The sequence below is a fragment of the Bactrocera dorsalis genome, chromosome 2 (assembly GCF_023373825.1).
Source record: "Bactrocera dorsalis isolate Fly_Bdor chromosome 2, ASM2337382v1, whole genome shotgun sequence".
In the NCBI taxonomy this organism is placed as follows: domain Eukaryota; kingdom Metazoa; phylum Arthropoda; class Insecta; order Diptera; family Tephritidae; genus Bactrocera; species Bactrocera dorsalis.
The window spans coordinates 89,933,661-89,954,207 of record NC_064304.1 but is presented as its reverse complement, the minus strand read 5'-3'; the positions used below and the strand labels follow the sequence as shown (position 1 = coordinate 89,954,207).

General features: G+C 34.9%; 1 protein-coding gene across 3 annotated transcripts in view; it reads right to left on the bottom strand.

Moving 5' to 3' along the window:
• The window catches only part of LOC105230312 (uncharacterized), a 91,990-nt gene extending 72,063 nt beyond the window's left edge, over window positions 1-19,927 (bottom strand). For 2 of the 3 annotated variants that reach the window (XM_049448280.1, XM_011211012.4), the window contains exons 1-2: window positions 19,673-19,927; window positions 4,775-6,781 (exon numbers count right to left, since the gene is read on the bottom strand). In XM_049448280.1, the coding sequence (XP_049304237.1) occupies window positions 4,775-6,260 (1,486 nt within the window). In that variant the 5' untranslated portion in view covers window positions 6,261-6,781; window positions 19,673-19,927. Of the gene's footprint in view, window positions 1-4,774; window positions 6,932-19,672 lie in introns of all 3 variants that reach the window. The other variant, XM_049448279.1, reaches the window with a different exon arrangement.
• Window positions 19,928-20,547: the final 620 nt, after the last annotated feature.

The window sequence follows — 20,547 nt, the reverse complement described above, 5'->3', positions numbered from 1 at the left end:
AGTGGCATTGCTAAATACGTACACTTAAATGTGACAGCAAGCACTTAGAGCGTGCAACTGGTTAGTATATAAGGCACAGCAAATAACCATTCGTGTATAAGCAAGAACGTTTATTGCCTCCTGCTAATTATAATCACACGTCGATCGGATTTAATTGAGTGGTCAGTGCTTTCGGGCACCCATTAAAATGGTAATCCCAACACCAGCTGTTACAAATCGATAGCTGGTGTATTTGGCTTATTTTAATGTTTACTACCAGCCTACTAATCGCTCTAATGTGTGGAACTGCTTAGCCGGAAGGTAAGCGTGCCGCAAAGCACATTGGTTAAGCAAGTGATTCTACATTATCAGATTCTATGACCTTTCATTCACGAATTTCTCAAATGACTACATGTGTACAATTTTGCTTGCTTCGTTTAAAGTTTCCTATTTAAATGGCATACATGGCGTATGAGTAACTTAAAGAGATAAGTGAACTAAAATGGTAAAATAAAAATTATATGAGAATGTGGGAAGTTTTGGTTATACTATCGCAGATTGTAATAGTAGTATGTAAGACAAATTATAGAAACCAAATTAATGTTACGAAATTAGCACATTTTTATGGATAGTTTTTTGTTGCGAAGAGTGATGGAAATCTCTTTCCTTAGCCGTCATACAACCAACATAAAGAGTTCTGCTCAAATGTTTACTCTAAAAGCTGAGTAAGCCATATAATCTTTAACTTAATGAATGTCTAAATTATCTTGTTACTATACTATGTTTTGATAAAATTTAAACTTGAGAATTATTTCAGCATAAGATCAAAATGGAGCCACTTACTACCTAACGTATGAAAAACCCTTTTTTTAAATTGACTAAATATATTTAATTTCTACAAGTATTATTATCATGTTCACTTTACATAAATAATGAAAATTTTAAATAAAGTATTTTAGTGGCAAATTTCACAAGTTGCCATAAGCACACAACCACCCACAATCCACCGGACATTGAACGGCTAACTGGTTACGTATACGCCACACACCACACATTAGTGACAATAATGACTTACCAACACATGCAATAAGCAGCATGAATACTTAAGCATTGTATTTGCACAAGGGGTCGCCAGCAATTTAAGTTTGAATTTCGTAGTTGATTTCCGATGCAGAGCGCCGTGTTCACATAATGTTTTAACTGCATTTACAACGCCAATTTGCCGTTGTAATTTATGTACACAAGAGCGCGCTTGAAACGTGTCGTTACTAACACCTAAACTACGGCTGTGCCCTCAAAACGGTATATACGGAAGCACACGCTGCAATACGAATGCTATGGTCAATGCCAGAAAGAGGAGGATATTATGGTGTGGAATTGCTAAAATTACCGAAAAACGCAAAACAGCGGTTGATGGCGGTGCACTATTTGAATTTGCAGCTTATATTGCTTTTGCGTGTGTGTAGGTGGCTCTATATATATATATGCAAACCGTATGTGGCTGTGTGGTGTGTTAAAAACAAATTTGAATTATCTGCGTGCTGCCAGCAAAGGAAACGGCAAGTGTGTATTGGTATGTGGCAAAGACAGGAATATAAATGCGAATGCTGTTGGTAAAAATATTTCCATCCGACGGAAATGGTAAATGAACCAAATTCCAGCGAATTGCAGATATTTACATGAAATAACGATAAAACGTCTTATTGCGAAAATATAAGAAATATGTGCTGTTCGAACAAGTGCTTGGAGTAAAATAAAATTTTTTTGGCACAGCAGGTTTTAAATTTAAAAATTATTTATTTTTGTTCCTTTAAACGATTTTTATTACATAATATGATTATATTTATATTTTTCGCCATAGTTATTTTTGTCATAAAATAATAAATATTCACTAAATATAAAATCTTTTAATATTCGCGCTACTTTTCTCGTTGCCACGCGAAGACTACCTTGCCTGCCTAACAGCAACATTTTTATTCTAATGCACAAATTTGGTATCTATAATTAAATCTCTTGACCGCAGAGACGGTGATATTGTCGCCTTCAAAACCACAGGAAAGAAAGTGTATAACAAAGTAGAAAAGAAGGAAGGACACGGTAACTTTAAATGCTTCCAAGTCATTGAGTATCGGCCGAATGAAAATCTTAAAAAGACGTTAAAAAATTATGCAACAAAAAAACGCAGGAACACATATCTATGAAGGGGCTTTTAAACTGTTGTATTTTTTTTTAACTTATTCAAGCGAATTATAGTGAGAAATATTAAAATATCGCAGATTTTTATTTTCTTTTATGAATTCTCGATCGGATGAAATAATATTAGCTACATCTCCTTGTGGTAGTGGCCTTGAATTATTATGTAAAACAAAACAAAATGGCCAATGCTTGCATCAATAAATCATAAAATGTATTTTTATTTACTTAAAGCAGTGGTATATAATAGAAAAAAGCTCCTCTTGATACAATCATTGAATGCTTTGTTTTAGGAAGCAAAACATCTGCTTGAAACGAAGGCGGTTTACAACCCTAATACGGATGCCAAAAAATATAATAAGCGGTAACTACAGCGAGACCTCGGGTATATTGTAAAATTGGAACTCTTCAACTGCTAAAAATACATAGATTAGATATTATTTAAAAGTCTGAACCTCGAAGTAGTAAGGTCAGGTAACTCTAATCAAAGAAAATGTGGAAGAAAAAATCGTTAACAAAAATCTCGATAAAGCTTAAGTTTCGGTAGCGAGAATTTATACAAATTTTATTAACTGAATTATGATACTTCTTCAGCTAGGCCGAATAAGAGGTGAGGTTATGGAGTCCTTACGAATAACTATCGTTTTATTAGGTACAAAGAGTTGCGTATTTTCTTGATGCAGAAAATAAGTCTTATAATTAATAACATTTTGCGTCCATCTTCAATCTCTGCCCTTAGCTTATATAACCCAACCTAACCTTATATAAGCCGTGATACATTCGAGGCCACGCAAACCTTACCACTCAAAATTTTCAAGTATTGTGCATATTTGATTACACTTTATAGACGTACTTTTTGCGGTATAGAATTTTTTTTTTTAGAAATAAGTTACTGACATGTTATTAATCAAAAATATTAAAAATTAAAAACAGCTAAATGTCTCAAAAAAAATTTAAGAAAGTATAGTGGTAAGTTTTACGTGAACACGAGTGTATTTATGCCATTCGTATTAACTTTTCAGTCTGTAAAAAAACAGACCACAATACAAAGAGCACCACTATAATATACTGAACGTCATTCCAAACTATTTACGAACTCCTATGTCTCTTTGAAACATCAAAGGATACACATTCCCAACAATTTGGTAGTTGCAGATTTTACTTACTATGATTAAATCTCCTTAAACTGCAGTAGAAATTAATTACAGAGTTATCATTATGCAGCATACTCGTATGCACATAGCTTCTAATTGTTTCTGCCCAGCAGTTAGGCATCTGGCATCTAAATGAGTTAGTCTGACATATGTGTGCCTCGAGGAACATTTCCTCTTATTGTTACCTGCAAACAGCATGTACTGTGAGGCGCATCAGATTCGAAACTTGTATGTGTGCTGGAAATTATGTGAAATTGTCAGACATTTGTATGTCTGCCAAGCTTCGAGACAAAAGCGTTATTGTTTCTGTAATTACGACAAAATTGATGTATGCCAGACTCAGACTTCTAAGTGTGAGTTCTGCTTTGATGGAGAAGTATTTGCATGCTTTTTAGGGTTAAAGGGTTCATGATAAGTATGAAAGCTTAAACTGCAGAAGGTTATGAGGTTACAAATTGTTAGATGGAAGAAAAACTGTGGAAATTATGACGCCTTAATAAGCTTGCAAGACCACAGAAACGAAGAAACCTACTAATATGCTTAGAAATGCTCTACGGAAAGAAAATAAGTCCAACATCTGCTATACAAGCGAAAGAATAAACATCAACGTTTGGGCATGCGCGATGGGTCTTACGTTGTTCTAACAAAAAGTTGTCAGAAGTTCGGCTGAAGATACTAAATTTATCAACAAAAGCTAATAATCAGCTGCGACGCAAAGGATAAAGCCAACGAGAAAAATTTATGGTTGCTGCCTGTTATTGGTGCTGTAAGCCATAGAAAAGGTTGGACTCCAAAGAAGAGAAGAAACAGAATAGTCTGAGGTTTTACTAAAACAAGTGCTTCTGCGGACTGAACGTCTGACTTTAATTTGAATAGACCTCAGCCGATTGAATGAATTAACGGCCCTCTCAATAACTATTTTCCATTCACCATTACCTTTGCATTCTTTCCGAATAATTCCTTCTTCTGGTACTCGAACTAAGGCTTTTTCAAGAATATATAGTTTTCAATGACAAATATGACAAACTCAGCTGGTTATGTGAGAGAATGTGTATATGGAACCGTCATCGCGCCAGATTTAAACTCATTAGCGGTCTTTCGCTTCGCTTCGGAACTATTATAGTATGTCATAGAGAGTTAAAGTGTTAAGCCAGCCGGCAAAGTGGTTGAAACATATCGAATTCGTTTTGCGTGAAGAAAAATAATAAGTCTTTACAGCATTAACTGGGAATTAGTTAATTTTGGGAAATGGGTTAATTTTTCAAATTTTCAAATTACATATGTTTCTTGGCTGTGGAAAATTAGATCGAGAAATACTTTCTTGTTGTTCAATGAATATGCTATACATCTCATCATCATAATATTTATAGCATTACTCCAATATCAACCGCATTATTCTTACATTTAGATGCATCATATGTTCAGGACTATAACAAAAATTGACTCACCTGGTGGCATGAAGCGGCGACTGCCTACGGGCGCCTCTGCATATGGCAAGCCCAGATATTGATCGACATCACGTAAACCGGTCGACGGATGAAAATGCCGAGTGATGCCCATCAGGCGCCCCTGCTTCATCCGTATCTCTTTGGTGTATTGCAGCTTTTCCGGCACGATGTGGCGACGTTCATTGCTGTGAGGTGCCTTATTATGCTTGTTATGAACGCCATTGGTGCTATGACTATTATTATTGTTGTTACTGGTGTCATCACTGCTCGCAACAGCTGCTGGTTCAACTAATAGGCCATCAGATAAATTTGAACTTAAGGCGATAGCAACGGAATTAGCATTCAATTCAGCGCTCGTGTGCAACCTCTGCTCGCCAGTGTGGAGATTGTTGACATTGTTATTGTGCTCGTTGTGTTTGTGGTTAGCATTGTTCTTGCCCTTTCTGTTTCTGCCGCTCAAAGTCTCCTTGCCGCTTACAATGGGCGTGCTGCTAGTGTTGTTGGTGTTGCTGTGTTCATGCACATTTTTATTAGGCACTTCATTATTGCGTTGGCTATTTTTAAATTCGTCGGCATTGCGAGTGTTTCCAGTGCGGACAGCTGCGCTCTCGTTCGCAAACAAATTTGCCACATTCGCTCTGAAATCGTACAGCAAATGATCGGCATTAATGGCATACTTGGAGTGTTTTAAATTCTTTGCAGTGAGCTGCTTGGCTGCTTGACTTGCTGTGACGGTGCTGCTGGCAGCAAACGGAAGCGGTGTTATCGGTATAGCGGTTGTTCTTGTTGTTGTCTGTATTTTCGTTGCAGAGGATATTTGGAATTTTGGTATTGCGGCCATTTCCCTCTTTATTGCCTCCATTTTGGGCAATATACGTATTTTCGGTGTTGCTGGTGTTGTTGTTGTTTTGCTGTTGAAGCTTTTAGTGGTATTATCTTTGCCCTTGCTACCGTTGCTCGCAGCCTTTAGCGCCAACGCCTTGGTGAACTTCAACAGTGACCCATTGATATCCGCTTTTGCTTTTGTCGTTGCCACTTCATTGCAATCCGCTGTCACTAGGCGCTCATCACTTTCGCTGTCAGGTTCCGGCGGCATGGCGGATGGCATTTCCGCCGTCTTGTCGCGCAATATGGGGGCAAGCGTTGGAATTGCTTCTGTCACTACATCCCCTACAACTTGCCGCGGGGTAGTCATTATGGTGGCACTACGCGTTGTTGGCGTTGTTGCTTTGTGTTGAGGTGGCAACATTGTTGCGCTGATGTGCACCATCTGTTCGCTGCAATCGGTGCTACTTTGCAGCTGTCGTGGTGACGAATGTTTTTGGAATATTTGAGTGTTTTGTTGCTCTTTAGCGTACAATGTTGCCGCCGAGCAGCCATCACCATAAAACCGTTGCTGTTGCACACTGACAAAAGTCAGCCAAAATAGCCAAACGGCTGCGTAGCTAGCATAGCTTTGCCAATGCCAATAGCGTCGGAAATACATTTTGTGGCATGCGGTGTGGCACAGTTTCGTTGTTCTTATGAAGAACTATTGCTGTTGTTGTAAAAGCCTTTAACCAATTTCTAGCGCTCTGTCCGCTTTTTGCGCGTCAAGGCCAGTTTTCTCGCCTGGTTTGCTCTGCGTGCGCTTGTGTGCGTCTCGTGGCGAATTCTCAGTCTTTTTTCTCTGCTTCTTGTAGCCGTTGCTTCATTGCTCATTTGTGCTTGCACTGCTTTGATGTTATCTCCGCTGATTTTATTTTATTTATATTTATATTTCATTTATTTCTATTTTGACTTGTTTTGGTTAGCATTGATTTTGCTCGCCGCTTTGGCTATTTATTTTGCACTGTTTTCTATTTTCGTCAGCAAAATTTTTGACTTCCTTTTGTAGTATAGACGCGTCACTGTCACATTCGAATGTAGCGAGGAATCTGTTTTCGCTTTCATTTCACTGTTTCTTGTCTTTTTGTTTTTGCTATTTTTTAGTTATTTCGGTTTTGGCTTTCAAACTTGTTTGTGCTTCTGAAAGTATCATTGAGTTTTTTATGATCTATTGTGGCGAAAGTTTATGTTTGGTTGCCACACATAAAACACATATTAACAAGTCCGTCCTTTTCGCAAGTGACTTTATTAATCGTCACAAATTTACAAGCCTTTAAGCTAAGCTGTAGGCTGTTATGTAAAAAAAAAAATTGTACCTACATATTAGTCTTTACTGTATTGATTTTATTATACTTATTTCCTTCAATGTGGCTGTGGCTATTTTCTTATCTAGGTGAGAAGTGTCTTTTTTTCTCATTTTGCTATAATTCTTTGGCAAATTTGAGTGAGTTTAGCCCTCTGTTATTTCTAAAGTAACATATTATAAATAGATAACTTAAGGTTATGGATTTCTTCTCCGATCCGAGAACGGGTTTTCATAAAAAGGCAGTCATCACACAAATCAGATCAGATCAGTCTAAGTTAAACATTAATTTTTTAACGCAATTTTTAATAATTAAAAGCGTTTGAAATTACAGTCATCTCTAAAGTAATCACTACTTTAGCCTGCGAAATATTTATTACAACACATAAATATCTAAGTTACATTCTCTTCATATACATATGCATGTATGTATGTACATGCGTTTGCGGGGGAATAATTATTGACGAGCAATTTATGTTTTAAACAGTTTTTGCTTTTGTTTTTATGATCGTAAACAACTTGACCGTAATTTATTTGTTTTGTTTATATTTACGTTTTATTTTTTGCATGTACATAAATTCGGTGTACTTGCACAATCCGGTGCATTGTATTATAATTGTGTTGCGTAAAATATTTATGGCCTCGAACCCGATTTATCGAGGAGTTTTGTTTATTGTTAATTTTCCCTAAAACACACTGTTACTTACATGAAACCCAGTGTGTGTGTTCTAGAACGTATTAGGGTGTGGCTAAATTACGGTTCGTTATATATCAAAAATTGTTAATGAAAATAACTGAAAATTGTATACGTATTTAAGGTAAGGGGTTTAGTTTATTGAAGTTGTAAGCAAACAACCAAATGAAACTCTGTGGTTTTTGTTTAACGACTGACAAACTCCTTATTGCATTGCATTTTTAATTATATAATTATACTGTGCCCAAAAAATAAGGTGACGTTGTATTTATTTTGAAAATTCTTTATTTATTCTTCCAAATCAATTTCATCCCCTTCAAAGTAATCCCCTCCCGATGCAATGCACTTATGCCAACGGCTTTTCCAATCTTCGAAACACTGGTTGTTGTCACTTTCCGGGATGGGCTTCAGTTCCGTCTTCGCCGCGGCTTGAATGTCCTCTATCGTATAAAACGGTGTCCCCGGAGCTGTCTTTTGAGCTTGGTGAACAGCCAGAAGTCGCACGGCGCCAGATCAGGTGAATACGGTGGTTGCGGAACGATATGGGTTGAGTTTTTGGCGAAATGATCACGAATTTTTTCCAAAAAATTCAATGTTTTCGGTACCAGTCGAGATTTGACGCGCTTGAGGCCCAAAACATCCTTCAAAATGGTATTGGCTGAGCCTTTCGATATGCCAACTTCATCAGCAAGGTCTCTAATTGTTAATCGACGGGTTTTCAACACCAAATCTTTGATTTGTTGAACGTGAGCTTCGTCGGTTGAGGTTGATGGTCGCCCTGGACGCTCTTCGTCTTCGACACGTTCACGGCCGGCTTGGAACTCACTATACCACTTGTAAACATTTTTTTAGACATAGCCTCATCACCAAAGGCTTTCTGCACCATCCTCAACGTATCCGCAGCAGAAAATTGATAAGCCCGTAAACAAAATTTAATGCAAATTCTTTGCTCAACAAATTTCGACATCGCAAAAAACGAAAAACTCACTTTTAGCAGCTCACAAAACGACACGTATCTCAAACCCTAATGTACATATATTTTGACACGAAATTTGATATAAATGTGACTGACTACTACCAACCTAAAAAAAAAATAATTCTCCAAATGCTTCGACGCGCGCAGTTTAAATTCAAATGTCACCTTATTTTTTGAACACAGTTTTCCCGTAGTTCTTAGGTGGAACATAGGGCTTCATAAATTGGTATTGACATAAATAAATATTTTTTATACGATCAAAAATGATCGGTGTTTTTCAACCATCTAGCAAGATGGAGAAGCATTGCTGATTTTTTAAATATAAATCTAAAGTTAATAATAATTTTTAACAAATCGATTCTTGAATATAAATTCGTTTCTATTCAGTTCCACAATGCTTTTAACCAGAATGTGGTAATTCTTTTTTACGCAAATCTAATATTCTAAACAAAATTTTAACAACCTACGAACGCCCTAATATAAGTGCAAAAACCTTACAACAGAGCTTGAAACTGCTCAGAAAACCATTGATACAATACTACAGAAGTCGAACTAGTCCAAAAAATTCCAATACGACACCAGTTAATTAGTGGTCCCATTAAATTTAGAAATTAATTTAAATTATTTTAAAATATTATATTAAAATTTAGTTTATTTATTGTTCATTAATAAAACTCTGTTTTTTCTCTGCGCCAGCAGTAAACTTCAAATCGTTATTAGCTGAAAATAATATTTACTTATTGTTAGCGGCCTCCACGGTATGATACACTGGAGAAGATATCGATAGAAAGGCAGGAGAGTCTATTAAAATTTGGGTCAAGCGCAGGCATCTTAAAATATGACTACTCCTCTAAAGACTTAGCAGCTGAACTCCATCTGGTATCACAAAGAACCAAAACTGGTCTATGCGTAGCTTATTGGCCTACCAGATTACCCTAACCCAACCCAACCTATTGTTAGTGCCACGTTATTGTCACTGGGATTCAAAAAAAAACCGATAAGCATACGAATTTTTCAAAATTCTTTTACTCTCTTCACGCTAATTTTCGAATCTTTGATATAAATGTCATTCGAAAAACTGAGATTATCACATTCTAATATGCAGTATTTCAAACTAGACTTAATGAAGATATTTCTTTTATATTTTTGTTGGTTGTAATCTATAGTTCAACAGTGTTTTTGCTCATTTCAAACCAGCAAATGTGAAATATCAGCTTTTAGTAATGGAAAATAGCAGTATTTTGACTAATTGGACCTGCACTTCAAAGTAGTTACCAGGTAATGTATAACTAATGCATTTCACTGTGGGGTAATTGAGCGCATACACTTGTTCATGCCGGTGTTGGCACATATTTGTTTAGGAAATATTGTGTGAATGTGAGCACATATACATATTTCGGGCGTTTCGTAACATTTGTTGCCAATAAACAAATTGAAAAGTGTTACTCATTGAATACAACATTTTTAAATAATAAGTATGTTGCAAACACGATGATTGCTTTATGAACATGTGTAAGTAATTACAAATGAACTTAAATGAAACTTTTGGAAAATTGTAATTGATTGTAAAAAAATTGATTGTGAATTACTTTTTGCGTTGAAATATTAAATTTTCCAACGAAAATGTTTTTAGGGTTATAAACTTTTTAGGATTGTGAATGCATATGCTACTAAGTACACATAGTACTTGAACGTATATAACTATGTATATATAGTATATTTAAAAATAGTGTTCAAACATATGTAGTATGTATATAAATATACGCTGAAATCATAGGCTACAAATAAAAGTATATATTTAGATAGTATATTTGCAGCTATTTCAATTGATGCTCGAACACTTTGAATATAGACGACAAAAATTTAGTTTCTAGCAGTCTTAGATTAGTCGAACATTGGAGAGTTGTGAATCGAACAACATAGCTGCAAATGAAAGTTCGAAGTCGTTTTTCCGCGGGATAAACATTTTCGATCAGTTTCAAGTTCTGTGTTTTCTATAAACAACTTTAATTTATTTCAGGTTCTAATGTTAAAAAATCAACAAAAAATATTCTGACATTCACAATGACAGAATTGTTCTAAAATGTGTATAACAAACCTTTTAGCGTTGAAGATAGCAGTTATACCACTTTAATGAGATATCTGCGACCCAACTGGATTGGCCACTGAACTCTTGTCAAATATGTAAATTTTTGACGAGAGGACGACGCCCAAAGGTGGCAAGCAGATTATTATGTATCATGTGTCCAAACCTTTTTTCGACTATAACGCTGTCAAAGTACGCTGAACAGAACTGTCAAATACTAGTGCTTACTTTGACAACTAGTTTGACAGCTACTACACTTATAAACGATATATAAATATTCACAAAAATCCTCTGCGAAGAGCATGAAAGACCTTAAAATCATAAATATTTGCACAATAAAATATTTATTTGCTTTTACAAGCGGCACATAAAAATTTTTAAATGCATTACAAATAAAGGAAAACAACAACTGTTGCCATACTTAACCCACATACATAAACAAACATATGTATGTATATTTGCACATAAATTCATAAAAGTCTTTTTCATGACTTTGAAAGGCAGGCAGTTCCAGAACATTATTGGCACTTTAATGGCCGTATGAAAAACACGTGTTTAAATTAGTGTTACACACACACACGTGTATACATTGTATAAACGGGAGCATACTTTTATGCAGTGAACTTTATTGCAGCGTTTTCAGGTTCATAAAAAGGGAAATGCAAACCTGTGCGAATTTAACAAAACAAAAAATAAAAAGAGAAAGGAAAAAAATAATCATTTTTTGTTTGTGTGTTGTTAAATACATACATATATGTGTGTGTGAATTCAATTTTTTCACACACCGGTGTGCATTTTCCTGTCGAGTGCAAATCACTGAAATTTTAAATTAGTTCAGTGATTTCGTAAACAAATGATTTAACGTCATGCCTGTAAGTACACATACACGCACAGGTATGTAGGTGTTTGCATTTCTATGCAAGTGTGAGCAAATGTGTGCATTTAGCGCGTGTGTTAAGTGCAATGCAAAACAAAATTGAAAGAATTGCATGAGCATTTAGAAAAAAGTCGGAAAAGGCGGCCAAGCGTACAAATCAGACCAAAGCGTGGCAGGCACGCTGAGCTAAATGTGTTTATTAACTGTTGTTACGTTTTGTTATAGCAAAACTAGAATGTTTTTTGTGCTAGAATTAAGTTGTGCAAATGTTTTTAAGCAAATTGGAAAAATTAATTAAATAGCAATTGTAGGCCAAAGCAGAAGCATTCGAAATGGTGGCACAAATAAGATAAAAACATAAAAGATTGAAGCCCATTGGAAAAGAAAAATTAATGACAAAGACGTATAGAAAAATAATTACCGGCCATCGCAGATCGGAAAGAAGAAGTGGAAAAGGTGAAAATGCATGAAGAGTTGAAAAGGGTTTATCCCGAACTATGCCTTTTATAGAAAGAATTGAGATGACAAAGTAATAGGTATGAAAGGGATCTGCCAATTTTTTCTTAACACCTTTTTCACATAACCTCAAACTTTATGTGAAAAATTGAAATAACCAATTTTTTGTTTTTATTTTTATATAAAAAAAAAACAGAAAAATGTTAAGGAAATTTGTTGTAATTTAACCTTTTTATTTTCGAAATACAACGATAATTTTTTATAGCATCATTTATTTCATATTGCTTCGCCTTAGTATCTGAAAAATATGCTAATTTTCAATAGAAGTATCTTAAATCAAAATATCAGATTAAAAAAACCAGTCTTTAGGCTTTTTTGTCTCTGAAATTTCTACTATTTATAGGAGTTAAAAATATAAGCATTATTGAAGATGACAACAAAGAATTTAAATACACATCTAATTTTGAAAACTTTATATAAACAAAGCATTTATTTATAGAAATAGCATTTATTAATTATCATATCTGTTTTATGTAATCATACAAACAAATATTTTAATTGCTTTCGTTTCTTTATTATTTTTATATAATTATTTGATAAAATTATTTTTATTTTTAATGATTTTGTCATAACCAAAAAATTCAAAATTCCTCAAAAGCAATTAAGAAAATGTTTAGCTGTTCAATAAATTAACGAAAAAGCATACAAACTGCATATAAATATGTATAGGCCAACATGACATTGCCAACTATTGACGACCCACACACTAATTTCCATTGAATTTCATAGAAAGCTGAACACAGTGGGACAGCTTCAAACTATATTATTTGTATATGTACTAAGAAAAAAATAAAATCGTGAGAAAATCTGCCAATGATTTTGGATTGGCTATACAAATGTGTACATACTCATTTATTGATAATCACCGCAGTTAGGATACGAACCGCGATACACAATGTAGTAGCCACGTACTAAAATACACAGAGCAAAGAACAGTCATATTATATATGTACATATATTCAAAGCAAGAATATTTTTTTATTGTAAAGAAGAGTTTTTTTCTATTTTTGCGCCTTTCGTTGAGTAGCACAACAAACGCGTGCCAAGAGTTCAGGACTTAGGAAATCTCTTTTATTTCAAATTGATCTCATTTTGCTATTCATTTATCCCCCAGCATCTGCGTGCGCATGTTAAAATATTTTAAATATGTACATATATCTGCGTGCTTAGCTACAGGTATTACCCTGTAGGAAAATTTTGCACCGCCACTTTTAACACACATGTTGTTTATATGTCAAGCATGTCGATCTTGTCACAAAGTCCTGAAGCTATAGAAGCTTGCTATCGACAAAGAGTTTGCTCGAAGTCTTATCTGTCCTGATGAAGCACACTTTCCTGTCGATTAGAGCAAAGTAAACCCAACTGGGAATGGAGAAAGGTGGGTGTTGATAAGGGTGGAGAGCAACACATTGGCTGGCATTTCTTTTGACATGCTCAAGTCATGATCATTATGAGGAATAATTTATTTGACATATGAAAGGAAAATTTTCAGCTTTTATCATCTTCACTACTCTCCATGTTCGATCACTACTCGATTTTCAAAAAACGAAAATTAGTTGTCAAACAACACCAAAGTTGTTTATAAAAGAGTATATACCTCACTAATGTGGCTTCATCGCTTTTTTTTTTATATCTTCTTTGTTATGCTAGTCCACTTCACCTATATTCTTTATATTATAGATCGTAATTTGTTCGATTCGTCATTCTCTAAAATTTGGCAAGCGATTTTACAGTTAAAGAATATTATAATCTATTTAGTTTTATTTTTATTTTTTAAATTGAAATTTAATAGTATTAGAAGGAAGGTCTCCTTGTTCAGAATATCTTGCAAAAATTTGGTTATTAGAAAATTCTTGCGGACATGCTCCTATTTACATGCGAAATATGGAAATCAATTAGGAAATGCGTACAATGTTGCATTGCAAATCGTAGGCGCCAAACTATCGGTAACCGGCAAACCGTAAAATATTTTCAGAATTTCACGCGCATTCATACATACACACGTACACATATGAAGCTGTTCACAAATAAAGCCTCTACGGTTTTGTCACGTTTTTATTTTTTGCAAGTGGCATACATTTGCTTTCCATATTTTTTGCTAAATTTTTTCTTGACTTTGTATTTTCTTAGCTTCTTGCCCATTTGCTTTGCTTTTGCATTTATTTATGCATTTCAGCATTCAAATTTAAATTAGCTGCGAGAAGTTTTTACGTATGGGTGTAAGCGACGGCAGATGCCAAGTAGCGATAGCGTTAAAAATACTCAACTGCAGGCGTACACAAACAACAATATCCAACGCAGATACGTCAGAGCCGGTGGCACGACGCAAAAACGCAAAAGAGCAGTGAAATATTTTTTAAAATACACTAAAGTAGACAAATGGCAAAAAAATTATCCCATGCAACATGCAACAGCAGCGCACTAAATTGCAATAACAAAACAACGTGATTTTTGCTAATATATTTACAAAACACACACATATGCATGGCTGCTGCGCGCCACTAACTTATTGCATCGCCTGCTACAAAGAACGCTTTGAAAACCCCAATGCGCCGGCAACAATAATGCTTAGCAGCCGCGTTGTAACACAAACGAGCAGCAGCTACTTTGAGTGCCTTAAATGTATTGTCAGCTGCAAAAAAGCGGGCACTGCGCTTTAGAGACAGCAGCCGGTAAGAGGCGAAAGGTCATCAGCTGAGCAGCTGAGCTGCGCTGTGTGGAGAGGTGCATGCATGCGCGGCAGCTCGAGTATAGTCTACGGTGTGCATGTGTATGTGTGCATCCAAGTGCAGCGAGTTTGTGCTGTTTTAACAATGTTTCGCCTGTAAAATTTATTTTTCTTGTACGCTTCATGTGACAGCAAAAATGTTTAACTTTTTCTGGGTACTTTTCGTTTTGCTTCGCCTTCCAGCTGCAACTGCTTAATGAAAAGTCAACAAGCGCTTAAGGCTTCACTGTGGTGCTTTTGGTATTTCTTCCGTCGCTCTTGCTGCACGCCATGCTTGTCAGCTGCTCACAATTTGCGTTCCACTTTTCCTCTAAATATTCAAACTCATAAAAATGCACTTAAGTGCTATTTAAAATATAAATTTTTGTCTAAATTTTTTCGAGTGCAGCAGGCATTTGCGCTAATGCGAGGCATAAGAGAATCACTCTTCTCAACTAGTTTTAAAATTGAGAAAAATTTAAAAAGTTTGGGTCACTCATAACTTTTACATGATTTTAATTAATGATGAGGTTTAAAAGAAATAAATTTATATATAGATTTTCAACATTTTAAAATTTTATGGTTATAACCCAGCATAATAAAATAGTAATACATAGGCTGCTATATATATTTCTGGACTAGGCAACATTAAGTGTTGCCAGGTGCAATCTGTCATTTCCATTGGAAAGTTTGACATTTTTTAGCAAATATCACTCAGAACATTTTGTCATTTAATCGTGAATTTTTTCACAACTTTCGACGTGGATTATCACGACAAGAGTGCATCGATGTACTAAAATCTTTGTATGGCTAAGAAGCACCATCCTATAGCACTGTGAAAAACTGGTACAACGAATTCAATCGTGGCCGACGCTCGCTCAAAGACGAATTCCGTGAAGGTCGTCCAAAAAAAGTCGTTGTGCCAGAAAACATCGATGCCGTACGTGAACTGATAATGCAAGACCGTCAAGGCAAGAACACCTGGCCGTAAAAAAGGTTTTTTCTCGTTGGGTCTCGCACAATTTGACAATCACTCAAAAAAAGGCTCGTGTGGATTGGTGTAAAGAAATGTTGAAAAAATACGATCGCGGTGCTTCAAAAGACGTTTATAAGATCGTCACAGGTGACGAATCATGGATCTATGCATATGAGCCCGAAACAAAACAGCAATCGACCGTGTGGGTCTTCCAAGACGAGCCAAATCCAACGAAAAAAAACTATTTTCGTTGATAAATATGCCCATTTTCATTATTAGGCCAGAAATATATATAGCAGCCCTCGTAGTAGTATCCCAAACGGGATGTATTACTCAAACGTCGGAGACCTTATAACATATAGTAAACATAAGTGATCAGCACGATCAACTGAGCTCTTCAAACCATGTCTATATCTCTGTCTGAAATTAACTTTTCTCTTGTTTTACTTTTCTTAACGCTCCGCATATTTTTTCAACCTTTAAGTTAGTGAATCCACAAATTTCACTTTTATAGTTTTGTTTTAATTATTCCTTCTTACACACATATATTGTTATTGTACACGAAAACTTTGAAAGCAAACGCCACTACATTTGTTTGTTCTATTTATAATAGATTTTCCGTATTCTTTGTAACTAATTTTAGTTTAATGAGCCCGCAAGTAAATATTTTCAGCAATTTATATGTAAATGGTTTTCGCCGCGGCAGTTTGCCATGCCGCAGTCACTTGGAAATTGCAAGCTAAACGAAAACAACAATAACAGCTGTAAATGCAAAACTTCTATACGTTTTTGTTTTTTTGTTGTGGTCGCAATTTTATTTTTGTATCTGCCACGCAGCAGCTAACTAAATAAAATTTCCCCCAAAAATGTGCGTTCGCTGCAATGTAGCGCATTTAGTGTGTTTATGTACTACATATACTGTGTGTGTGTGTGAATGCTGGTGCACTTTGCTCACTACGAGCGCTGTGATATTTTTAAACCCATTTGAGTAAAAACAAATTTCGGAATTCCACAGATGTTTGCATTTTGTGTCATCAACAGGAAAAATGTGCAAAGTGGAAAAACGGAACGGCAAAATACTACTTCTGTATATGTTGGTACTTATAAGTAAATAAAATATGTAAAATAATTGTGGAACAATGTAAATAAAAATTTAATAAAATTGACTGTTAATGGGAATTGATATTTATTTTACTTTTGTTTTTTTTATTTTATTTTGTTGGTACGAACAGTGACTTTGAAACAACATCAAAACTCGAAAAAGACACAGATTTTTTTTTTTTTTGGGAATAATAAACGTTTTTAGGAAAAAATGTTTTTTTATATCGTCACCTGAAATGCAAAATAACGTATAATCAAAAAATTCGAAATTGAGTGTCTTATTGACTACGCTTCACTACATCAAATTATATACGTAATATTAAATATGTTCAACATTTTCTGGTTCTGCGGTCATATATAAACCAGTTTTAACCAATATTAATATTTTGTTTCACTCATGTTCCATTTTATTCCGTATTTCATTCATGCCACTGTAAATTTCTGAAAATGTTGTTACGTTAATTTGCATTTCAGGTGACGATATACTGAATAGTGTAGTGTATTAAGTTTGCAATGAAGGTTTTAACACATAGAAGGACGTCAGAGACCCCATAAACTCTATATACATATATGTATGTATATGATCAGAATAACGAGCTTAGATTTAGACCTGTCCGTCGGTATATACGCAAATTAACCCTTCAATTTTTGAGACATCTAACTGAAACATGTACATGTACTTTTCCAACAAAGAAGGTGCTTATTTGTCGAAACTGTCGATGTCGGGTCACTATAGCATATAGTTGCATACAAAGTCAACAATCAGAATCAAGTGCTGTTAGGGAAACTTTTTTTTTGTCGAGATATCTTCAAGAAATTCGGTATAGATCATTATCTAATGCAATATTTTCAAACTCAAAAGAAATGGTTCAGTTCAGATTGCTATTGCATATAGCTGCATATAACCTGAACAAGTGGAGTCAAGCTCGTCTACCATATAACTTCGGGGCGACAAAAGTTAACCATTTTCTCGTTGTTTTTAAACTACAATACAGATTTTTTAAAGTAATTTTTTGTACTAAGCCTTAAATAATTTTCTTCGAAAATTACTATGCAAATTTCACACTAATTAGTAACGAATCGAACGAGTTATAAAAAAAGTAGCTCTTGAAAATCTTTTTCTTTCGTTTTCCAACTAATGCGTGTACATACTTATGTTATTTATAAGGAACCAATTTTTCGATTGTTTTTTTTTTTTATATTTTATGCAATTTTTTCATATTTTAGACATATTTTTTTGGCTTTTATGGTGTTATTAAATTTTAATATTTTTTTTTTTACTATTAATGAGTCAGCTTTAGCACCAAAAAGGGTATATCACTGATTTCAGAAACTGTATGTTGATAAATTGGAACTAATTTGAAAGTATAAATGGAAAACTTCATAAGAAACACGATTTTTTGTTGTTGTTTAAAAATATTATTTATAGCACCAATAAGAACTAATCTTTCTAATTATAAATTCACGATCCCCAAACATAAACTACGTATGTATGTATTTCATTAGTCGTTCTCTATCAATTTTCGACAGCATCGTCATTTTTGTATAAAAGTATAAACAAACTATGTTAAATTTATTTTTCAGTTAAGTTGTTAAATAATTGCATTTTCAGTCTAATTATAATATAACAAATTGGCAGCATGTCATAATGCACTTTCAAATGTTTTTGTCTAAATATAAATCGACTTCACAATTCACGAAGCAAACTAATTAGTACCAAGAGAAATAGATTGCATTCAAATATACAAAATTACACTTGCACACCAAGTGCATATGTATTTTTAAGCCAAATCATGCACACATTCAAACGCACTCACATGCATATATTTCCCTGTACACATTTCAAAGCATTAGCTGCAATAAAATCCATTACTACGGTTATAACAAGCACTTCACTGACTATTTGCCGTTGTTTGTTATTGTTGTTTTTGTATTTTATCTCTCTTTTTTGATAGCAAAATTCAGCCGATTCCTGTTGCGCTTTCCCGCTTTGTTTATCTACCAAATTGCCTTCAGTTGCTTTCATCTAAATCTGGCTGAGTTGCGTTGGGCGCTGAGTGAGCGATTGTCACATTTGATTATTTCTAAATAAACATTCCGTGCGCAAGTTAACACATCCCACATACACTGTACATATGTACACACTTGTTTGTAAGTATGCATGATCAATTATTCACGTTTCAGCACTGCGAGGGTGGCACACGGCGGCAAACAACCAACGCGCTGGCGGTTGAAGCACAAAATCATAACGTAAATAAACACTTGTGTATGTATGTAGCGTGTTTTATCGTGGACTACGCACGCTTTGACGCTTCCGAATACACATGTGGATATGGTGGAGCGTCAGAGTTTTGCTATGCGTCAAAAACCATTTCGGATTGTGGATTTCGCCAACGCTTTGCCGCAATTTCAGCAGCGTTTAATGCAGCACATAAATTCTCATTTCACTTCACATGTTCCATCAATAAATTGTAGGCAGTCATAGTGCTGTTTAATGTGTGTACACACATACATACATACATATGTATTTATACACTTTTATTTTTCTTTTTTTTTTACGCAACAGCAGCACATTTGGACGCATATGGAAGCGTGTGTGTGCTTAGCACTGCTCCTTCTTTCACACTTTATTGAATTTTATTTACACTTAACTTTCATTTAATTTTCTTAGATTTTATCGCACAGCTTATTTTTTATCTTCCCCACTTTATATTCAATATTTAACAAAATTCCTTGGCTAACTGCTGCACGTACATACATACATACAAACATACTCGAAATGCATATAGTATTACTTTTTTATAGACCATTCTGCAGTTTATTCGCTTTCCTTTTTTCCTACGCACACATTCAATTTAATTTGCTTTTCCACTTTAATATTTCTATTTCACCGAATTTTCTTCGTTTCGCCCGTTTAGAGTGTGTTGAAACGTCCGTTTGGCATCTTTGCCAAAAGTCAACTAACGTAAGAATTTTGTCACGAGAGCGCCCTTAGCTAAGCCGCAGCGCATTGCTCTTCTGTGAGGATCTTCGCCTGACTTTTGTATAAGAATGATCATCACAATCTCGGCGATCAACAACTCGGCGTTGTGTTTGCTGAGCACAATGTTCCCCCTCTGTTTTCGTTTAGCTCAATTATGCAGAGATATTTTTGGGACAATTTACTTTGAGTCGAGCATAGAGAATATGAAAAACCATATGGAGATAGAATAAATAAGAATAATAAAAAGAAAACATTTGTTGTGAGATGAAATCTATGGGGATCTTTAAGACAATGGTGTGCATATTATTGGGTAAAAGTTGATGTGCCCTAACGAGGAAGCATAAGAATTCATTTAACACGAGAATATATTAATCCTGAAACATTGAAATATAATATGAAATTACTGTTACAACATTCGTCATGAACCTCAATGTCAAGCAACCCACAATATGTGTGGCCCATTTTTTATGCTATAATGACTCGATCTAAATAATTTCTTCGGAGATGGCACCATTGCCGTTGACAATAATCTATGCCAAATTTCTTTAAGATATCTCCTCAAATTTACAAGTTTTTCATACAAGTACTTGATTCCGACTTCGGTCAGACGGATAGGCAGGCGGACAATGCTAAATCGACTTAGCTCATAACGCTGGTCAGTTATATAATATATTTTATAGGATCCCA